Source organism: Thunnus albacares, chromosome 21, assembly GCF_914725855.1.
Source record: "Thunnus albacares chromosome 21, fThuAlb1.1, whole genome shotgun sequence".
NCBI classification, from domain to species: Eukaryota; Metazoa; Chordata; class Actinopteri; order Scombriformes; family Scombridae; genus Thunnus; species Thunnus albacares.
The window spans coordinates 157541-167500 of NC_058126.1; the positions used below are offsets into that span (position 1 = coordinate 157541).

General features: G+C 46.7%; 1 protein-coding gene across 2 annotated transcripts in view; it reads right to left on the reverse strand.

Annotated features, from left to right (window-relative positions):
- Positions 1–2832: 2832 nt before the first annotated feature.
- arhgap28 (Rho GTPase activating protein 28) overlaps positions 2833–9960 on the reverse strand; it is a 16819-nt gene continuing 9691 nt past the window's right edge. The window contains exons 5-14 of one of the 2 annotated variants that reach the window (XM_044339600.1): positions 9159–9321; positions 8575–8666; positions 8361–8438; positions 7535–7697; positions 6768–6850; positions 6336–6551; positions 6134–6259; positions 4112–4239; positions 3211–3248; positions 2833–3129 (exon numbers count right to left, since the gene is read on the reverse strand). In XM_044339600.1, the coding sequence (XP_044195535.1) occupies positions 3047–3129; positions 3211–3248; positions 4112–4239; positions 6134–6259; positions 6336–6551; positions 6768–6850; positions 7535–7697; positions 8361–8438; positions 8575–8666; positions 9159–9321 (1170 nt within the window). In that variant the 3' untranslated portion in view covers positions 2833–3046. The remainder of the gene's footprint in view (positions 3130–3210; positions 3249–4111; positions 4240–6133; positions 6260–6335; positions 6552–6767; positions 6851–7534; positions 7698–8360; positions 8439–8574; positions 8667–9158; positions 9322–9960) is intronic. The other variant, XM_044339599.1, reaches the window with a different exon arrangement.

Sequence of the window (9960 nt, forward strand, 5' to 3'; positions counted from 1 at the left end):
TGTTACACACTTGTGCAGTGCAGCTGTATAAACAACATTTCCAAATTTGTTTGAAGTCCAGTTCAGTATTGAAGAGTTTCGGTCTGTTGACGGCATCAGGCCTTCAGAAGTTTAGTAACCAGTTCCAGACAAACAGCAGTGATACCAGTATCACCAGTAAATATGGTCTGTACCAAGTCTGCTGAGGATTAGATGAAATATGCGCCAGGACAAGCAAAAAACGTCTTCACCAATAAATCCAAAATGGCTGAAAATTTTTCCATCAGAGTCAAACTCTTGGCTCTCATTGGACGAGACCCGCTGGAAAGGCAGCGGATTTCCTCCTCGCGGCTGTGACGTCACTGAGAGTATAAACACCGGAGGCCATCTTTGAACAGAGCTTCCAGCTGTTCACACAGCCGACAAAAGAAGTAACTGAACAATCCCGACCTCGCTGGACGAGCACGCTACCGGATCCAAAGAAGATTCCCACCTTTCCTGCAGGAGAGGATGGAGCATAACCTCTGTCCCCGCTCATCTTTAACTGAGTCGAGAGGACGGCCCCCGTCAGCATCTGAGCTGAGGAACTGATCCGGGCCTGAAAGACGGACTGAAACACACCCTGCTCGCCTCCTGAAGTGACACAAGAGGCTGAAGTCTGGGCAGAGACGAGTTATTAAAGTGTTATTTTCAGCTTTATTGCTGTTTGTTGTGCAGTTAATGGACGGTGAGGTCGGTTGTTGCTGCTGAAAGTATTATTGTTGGTTGCTTCTTATTCTGGTTGCGTTTATCACACTGAACCGATCGGCTTCGTGTCAGCTGGACATCGTGTGTAGACCATCGGTTGTATTTTATTTATTGAAATCAGACCACAGCTGGCGAATAAAGACGTTTCCACACAACATCTGTGTGGAAATAAAAGCAACTTCCCCTCAGCTGAGATCTTCTGTTCTTTGGTGTTTTTCACTCTCGTCTCTACTGACCCACTTACTCATCAGGGACGTGCAGAGTCCAGTATTTGTATTTGTATCCGTATTTGTTGAGGCAGCAAAATTATTTTTGTTTGTATTTGAATAAAAGTGGAAAGAGGCTTAAAAACCCTGTTTTTGTTTTTATTAGAAAATTAAAGCGTTATAATAATAAGTGTTCATGAATAAACTACCTTATGAAGGAGGAATTCCCCACACCGGGTCTCCAACTAGAGTCCCAGATCAGATCAGAGACGACTGCGCTGACTACTGAGATAAAACTTTACTCATCACCTCCCTGCAGACAGACCTCTACCTGTTAATACACCCGTAACACACAGACAGACCTCTACCTGTTAATACACCTGTAACACACAGACAGACCTCTACCTGTTAATACACCTGTAACACACAGACAGACCTCTACCTGTTAATACACCGTAACACACAGACAGACCTCTACCTGTTAATACACCGTAACACACAGACAGACCTCTACCTGTTAATACACCTGTAACACACAGACAGACCTCTACCTGTTAATACACCGTAACACACAGACAGACCTCTACCTGTTAATACACCGTAACACACAGACAGACCTCTACCTGTTAATACACCGTAACACACAGACAGACCTCTACCTGTTAATACACCTGTAACACACAGACAGACCTCTACCTGTTAATACACCGTAACACACAGACAGACCTCTACCTGTTAATACACCGTAACACACAGACAGACCTCTACCTGTTAATACACCGTAACACACAGACAGACCTCTACCTGTTAATACACCGTAACACACAGACAGACCTCTACCTGTTAATACACCGTAACACACAGACAGACCTCTACCTGTTAATACACCTGTAACACACAGACAGACCTCTACCTGTTAATACACCGTAACACACAGACAGACCTCTACCTGTTAATACACCGTAACACACAGACAGACCTCTACCTGTTAATACACCTGTAACACACAGACAGCACAGCCTGGAACATGTAGAGAAGAACTTCAAAGTCGATTCTTGCTTTGCACTTTTCACTTTGTGCGTCATGCAGCAGGTGGATGTGACTCCCCTCACTGAGACCTGCTGACAGACGTCACAGCGGAGCAGAGGAGAGACACTGAGACAGTGATGTAATCGACCTGCGAGCTGGTATCTGACATGTTTTTGACTTTTTTTTAATTTCTGAAAACAAATAATTTTAAAAATATTTCTGTGAAATAAATATTCATAAAAAAACACTATTTGTGCTTTGCAGAATATCGTATTTGTATTCGGGCTCACCCCTAATAGACACACACACGCACACACACTACTCTGTAGTCAGACGTGTTGCTAGGCAACAGAGATGCTCAGATTTGTCCAATGCCATTGTAGTGATCGGAGGCAACACACACACATTCTTCTGTTTATAACTGCTGTTGTTGCTTGTTTTACTGTAGTTGCATGATAGACGTTTATTAATTGAAGCTTTATTGATTAGTAATTGATCACAGTAATGTTAATAAAGTGTGATTGTGTGTATTCATACTGTGATAACAGCTTGCTGACGTTCAGAGTTCCTCCTGTAATGTTCTTGGATTAACAGCCTTCATCAGTCCCTGCCCTCATCATTATTCATTTCCATTAATAATTGTATTGATTTTCAATAATTAATAATTATCTTCAATAATTATTAATTATTGCTAATAAGCAAACCTGCTCCTAACTGAGTCCCAACAAGCAGAAGTAGAAGCAACCAAAAAACATTAATAAAGATTTGAATAGAACAAAAAATGTATTTAAATTGGTGTGTGCTGCTGGTCACATGATCCACAGCTGGTCACGTGATTCACAGCTGGTCACATGATCCACAGCTGGTCACGTGATCCACAGCTGCATCACATTGACAGCTGATATTTGAGCAGCTTATACTGACATGAATGTGAAACAAACACCATCAGCAGGTCTTTACGTCTTTAATATGAGCACAACATTTAATCAATAATCATTTATCGATCAGTTTATCAATAGAAACCAAAGTTTGACCTGAGAGGATTCAAAATAAACATTTCATACAAAGAAAACTGTTCCTGTGTGTCAGGGTTTGATCAGCCAATCACAGCGAGGGTTAACACGGTAAACGTCCAATAGAAGACAGTCGGCATGGAGACGACGTTCACCTGAAACACGGAGACACACGTCTGAGTGTCACATGATGCTAAAACTACATGTGGAAAAGAACACGTGTGTTAATGACTCACAGATGTTTCCGCCGACTTCATACAGATGCTGAACAGGACTGCAGGTAGACACACACACACACACACACACACACACACACACACACACACACACACACAGTAACACACACACACACACACACACACACACACACATACACAGTAACACACACACACACACACACACACACACACACACATACACAGTAACACACACACACACAGTAACACATACACACACACATACACACATACACACACACACACAGTAACACACACACACACACACAGTAACACACACACAGTAACACACACACACACACACACACACACACATACACAGTAACACACACACACACAGTAACACATACACACACACATACACACACACACACACACACACACAGTAACACACACACACACACACACAGTAACACACACACACACACACACACACAGTAACACACACACACACAGTAACACACACACACACACACAGTAACACACACACACACACACAGTAACACACACATACACACACACAAATAACACACACACACACACACACACACACACACAATAACACACACACACACACAATAACACACACACACACACACACACACACAGTAACACACACACACACAGTAACACACACACACACACACACAGTAACACACACACACACACACATATACACACACACACAGTAACACACACACACACACACACACACACACACACACACACACAGTAACACACATACACACACACACACACAGTAACACACACACACACACAGTAACACACATACACACACACACAGTAACACACACACAGAGGGAGAGAGAGGGAGACAATCAATGTTTACTGTGTGTTACTGTGTGTGTGTGTGTGTGTGTGTGTGTGTGTGTGTGTGTACCTGTTCTCACACTCGAAGCGTGCAGTGATGTCTTTGGCTCTCGTCTGTCCGTCAAGTTGTATCGCCATGGAAACCTTGGTGTGCAGGGGGGCGTGAACCCGGATCACACCCTCACACAGCTCAGTGACCTACAAACACACACACACACACACACACACACACACACACACACACACACACACACACACACACACTGATGTCCTGTCCTGTTTCATCATGACAAGCCCCGCCTCCCACCTGTCCATCACTTTGGACAGGTGGGAGGCGGGGCTTGTCATGATGAAAGGGGTTCTAGAGATGAGAGTGAGTTCTCCTGTCTGTCTCACCTTGTTCCTGTCTGTCTCACCTTGTTCCTGTCTCACCTGGTTCCTGTCTCACCTTGTTCCTGTCTCACCTGGTTCCTGTCTGTCTCACCTTGTTCCTGTCTGTCTCACCTTGTTCCTGTCTGTCTCACCTGGTTCCTGTCTGTCTCACCTTGTTCCTGTCTGTCTCACCTGGTTCCTGTCTCATCTGGTTCCTGTCTGTCTCACCTGGTTCCTGTCTGTCTCATCTGGTTCCTGTCTGTCTCACCTGGTTCCTGTCTGTCTCACCTGGTTCCTGTCTCACCTGGTTCCTGTCTGTCTCACCTTGTTCCTGTCTGTCTCACCTGGTTCCTGTCTCACCTGGTTCCTGTCTGTCTCACCTTGTTCCTGTCTGTCTCACCTGGTTCCTGTCTGTCTCACCTGGTTCCTGTCTGTCTCACCTTGTCCCTGTCTGTCTCACCTTGTTCCTGTCTCACCTGGTTCCTGTCTCACCTGGTTCCTGTCTGTCTCACCTTGTTCCTGTCTGTCTCACCTTGTTCCTGTCTCACCTGGTTCCTGTCTGTCTCACCTTGTTCCTGTCTGTCTCACCTGGTTCCTGTCTGTCTCACCTGGTTCCTGTCTGTCTCACCTTGTTCCTGTCTGTCTCACCTTGTTCCTGTCTCACCTGGTTCCTGTCTCATCTGGTTCCTGACTGTCTCACCTGGTTCCTGTCTGTCTCATCTGGTTCCTGTCTGTCTCACCTGGTTCCTGTCTCACCTGGTTCCTGTCTGTCTCACCTTGTTCCTGTCTGTCTCACCTGGTTCCTGTCTGTCTCACCTGGTTCCTGTCTCATCTGGTTCCTGTCTGTCTCACCTGGTTCCTGTCTGTCTCACCTTGTTCCTGTCTCACCTGGTTCCTGTCTCATCTGGTTCCTGTCTGTCTCACCTGGTTCCTGTCTGTCTCATCTGGTTCCTGTCTGTCTCACCTGGTTCCTGTCTCACCTGGTTCCTGTCTGTCTCACCTTGTTCCTGTCTGTCTCACCTGGTTCCTGTCTGTCTCACCTGGTTCCTGTCTCATCTGGTTCCTGTCTGTCTCACCTGGTTCCTGTCTGTCTCACCTGGTTCCTGTCTCATCTGGTTCCTGTCTGTCTCATCTGGTTCCTGTCTGTCTCACCTGGTTCCTGTCTCATCTGGTTCCTGTCTGTCTCACCTTGTTCCTGTCTCACCTGGTTCCTGTCTGTCTCACCTGGTTCCTGTCTGTCTCACCGGGTTCCTGTCTGTCTCACCTTGTTCCTGTCTGTCTCACCGGGTTCCTGTCTGTCCCACCTGGTTCCTGTCTGTCTCACCTGGTTCCTGTCTCACCTGGTTCCTGTCTGTCTCACCTGGTTCCTGTCTGTCTCACCTGGTTCCTGTCTCACCTGGTTCCTGTCTGTCTCACCTGGTTCCTGTCTGTCTCACCGGGTTCCTGTCTGTCTCACCTGGTTCCTGTCTGTCTCACCTGGTTCCTGTCTGTCTCACCTGGTTCCTGTCTCACCTGGTTCCTGTCTGTCTCACCTGGTTCCTGTCTCACCTGGTTCCTGTCTGTCTCACCTGGTTCCTGTCTGTCTCACCGAGTTCCTGTCTGTCTCACCTGGTTCCTGTCTCACCTGGTTCCTGTCTGTCTCATCTGGTTCCTGTCTCACCTGGTTCCTGTCTGTCTCACCTGGTTCCTGTCTGTCTCACCTGGTTCCTGTCTGTCTCACCTGGTTCCTGTCGTTTTTGTCGTTCTTCCTCCTCAGTAGTCGTCTTGTGGTCTTAGTGAGGCCCCGCTCTCTTTGATTGGACATCTGGTTCATCTGTCTCACTTGAGACAGCAGGAAGGTGGGAACCTACCACAGGAAACAGGAAGTGATGTCACAGAGATGCTAAGTGAGGCTGTGAAGGGGCAGGTGTGGTCTGACTCACGGTCCACAGCAGGTCCTGGTGTGTGATCATCAGTTGGACTAGATGAGCCCCTCTCACCGCCTCCTCCATCTCCGCCTGCTGCATGGCGACGGTGTGCTTGTTTCCACAGTGACGGCAGGCAAACAGGTTGGGCGCCAAGACCATGGAGACGTTCCAGAGAGTCATCCTGTTCTGGTCCTGATGAGAGACCACCTTACGCAGGAAGACCAGCAGAGCCTGTAACCATGGAAACAGGTTCAGGTTTGTCTGTAACCAAGGAAACAGTACCAGGTGTCTGTAACCATGGAAACAGAGCTGTAACCATCTAAACAGGTCCAGGTAGAGCTGTAACCATGGAAACAGAAACAGATTTAAGGTTGAAAGAACAAGTGAAGATTTAAAGTCACCAGCATCACTGCAGCAGTGATGCTGGTTCTGTGAGCTGTGATTTACTCTCAGTGTGTCTCTGTGGGACTCAGGAAGCAACAAGGACAACAGCTGCAGAGCCTGAACCTGGTGGACCAGCGATGACACACCTGTAGACACACAGCAGACAGGTGAGACAGGTACACACACAGCAGACACACAGCAGACAGGTGAGACAGGTACAAAGACGCAGCAGACATACAGCAGACAGGTGAGACAGGTACACACACCTGCAGACATACAGCAGACAGGTGAGACAGGTACACACACCTGCAGACACACAGCAGACAGGTGAGACAGGTACACACACAGCAGACACACAGCAGACAGGTGAGACAGGTACACACACCTGCAGACACACAGCAGACAGGTGAGACAGGTACACACACAGCAGACACACAGCAGACAGGTGAGACAGGTACACACACCTGCAGACACACAGCAGACAGGTGAGACAGGTACACACACCTGCAGACACACAGCAGACAGGTGAGACAGGTACAAACATGCAGCAGACATACAGCAGACAGGTGAGACAGGTACACACACCTGCAGACACACAGCAGACAGGTGAGACAGGTACACACACCTGCAGACACACAGCAGACAGGTGAGACAGGTACAAACACGCAGCAGACATACAGCAGACAGGTGAGACAGGTACACACACACGCCTTCATTCAAATGTCATTCAAAACAAACTCCACTCATGGTACAGACGACAGTGTGTGTGTGTGTGTGTGTGTGTGTGTGTTACTGTGTTACTGTGTGTGTGTGTGTGTGTGTGTGTGTACCCAGCACGGCGTGGTAGGTGGACAGGTGTGTGTGTGTCAGCAGAGGTGTCGGCAGTTCTCTGATGAAGAGCTTCAGCAGACCTGCAGCGTCCACCTGTCTCACTGCAGACCAGTCAAACCCTCCAGGACTCCCTGAACACCTGTCTAACTCTCTGCGCAGGTGCTGCAGATAGACAGACAGTCAAGAAATACCTTTTAAAATAAATAGTGTGTACATATACATACATATATATATATATATATATATATATATATATATATATATATATATATACACATAAGTGTCTTATAAAGTATTTGTGTTTAAAGACTAATGTTTCTAATGTCAGATGAAAGCTAAAACCAACAGATCACATAGAGAGACAGTTTGTCCGTACATCGGTTACCACCCCGTCATAATGGTTACCACTCCGTCATAATGGTTACCACACCGTCATAATGGTTACCACACCGTCACGTCGGTTACCGTCACATATACTCATTATTTGGTATATATGTGTATATAGACATGTTTTGCATGTAGTCCTCATACAGGCCGTTAATAATGGAGATGACGACATTTAGCAGGACGTGTTGCGTTGGGATGTGCTTTGCATCAGTGTGAGGCTACTATGGCGTCTGTAGGCTCATGTCCATCTATGGTGTCAGGTGTTTTGGTTGCCTTATATTTGCTGTAGTATTTGTGTTAATCCTGTACTTCAGTTCATATAAATCTGTGGTCTCTATACGCACAGTAAATTTCACTTTTTCATGTGTGAGTGGGAGGAGGGGAGCGTGGTGTGGTCGCCCTCAGATGACTGAATGATATGATGTGTGTGTGTGTTACCTTCAGTCTAGCAGCTGATCCTGATACTCTGAGAATCCCTTCAGTCTGCAGGCCGCTCTGCTCTAATATACACAACAACTACACACACACACACACACACACACACACACACACACACACACACACACACAGGTGGACGTGTTACTGAGTTTGTAGTCTCGACCACTAAATGTGTTTTTATGTTTGAATCATGTGATCGATGCAGATTCTTCACCTTCTGGAAGACGACAGGAACTTTGACTCCAGGAAACTTCTTCTTATCGTTTTCCAGCAGCGTGACGAGAGGAACGCCAAACACACCGCTGTCTGAGAGACAGACAGGCAGAGAGACAGACAGGCAGTAAGACAGACAGACAGACAGACAGACAGACAGACAGGCAGAGAGACAGACAGGCAGTAAGACAGACAGACAGACAGACAGACAGACAGACAGGCAGAGAGACAGACAGGCAGTAAGACAGACAGACAGACAGACAGACAGACAGGCAGACAGACAGACAGGCAGTAAGACAGACAGACAGACAGACAGACAGATCCTGGCTTTACCCCTCCCCCCCCACGAATACATGTACAGTCCCACTGAGGTTGTTATTATTAACAGGTGAATATTAACATAATGTTAATGTTTTATTTAAGAGCTGATATAAAGATCAGTTTCCTGTCAGGTGTTAATAAATATCAAACACACACATATTTTTAAAACAAACATCTGATCCAATCAGCTGCCTCCTCTGTCTCTCTGACATCTCATTGAGTTAAACTCAGTCGTTTAAACTGTGATGTAAAAATGAAGCGCACCTCGGCTCCTGCGACGAGGCAGGCGGGTGCGTTTGGTTTGGATGCCCAGAGCGAGCAGGAAGGTGGAGAGCTCGATATGAGTGATGAAGCCAAGCTGCGTGAGGTCACCTGACGACAGGTCGTCTGCCCAGGTGAGACCCTGAGAGGGAGAGACAGGTACAAACTACACACACACACACAGTAACACACACACACAGTAACACACACACAGTAACACACACACACACACAATAACACACACACACACACACAGTAACACACACACACACACAGTAACACACACACACACAGTAACACACACACACACAGTAACACACACACAGTAACACACACACACACACAGTAACACACACACAGTAACACACACACAGTAACACACACACACAGTAACACACACACACACAGTAACACACACACAGTAACACACACACACACAGTAACACACACACACACAGTAACACACACACACACACACACAGTAACACACACACACACAGTAACACACACACACACAGTAACACACACACACAGTAACACACAGTAACACACACACACACAGTAACACACACACACACACACAGTAACACACACACACACACACAGTAACACACACACACACACACAGTAACACACAGTAACACACAGTAACACACACACACACACACAGTAACACACACACACACACACAGTAACACACACACACACACACACACACAGTAACACACACACACACACAGTAACACACACACACACACACACACACACAGTAACACACAGTAACACACACACACACAGTAACACA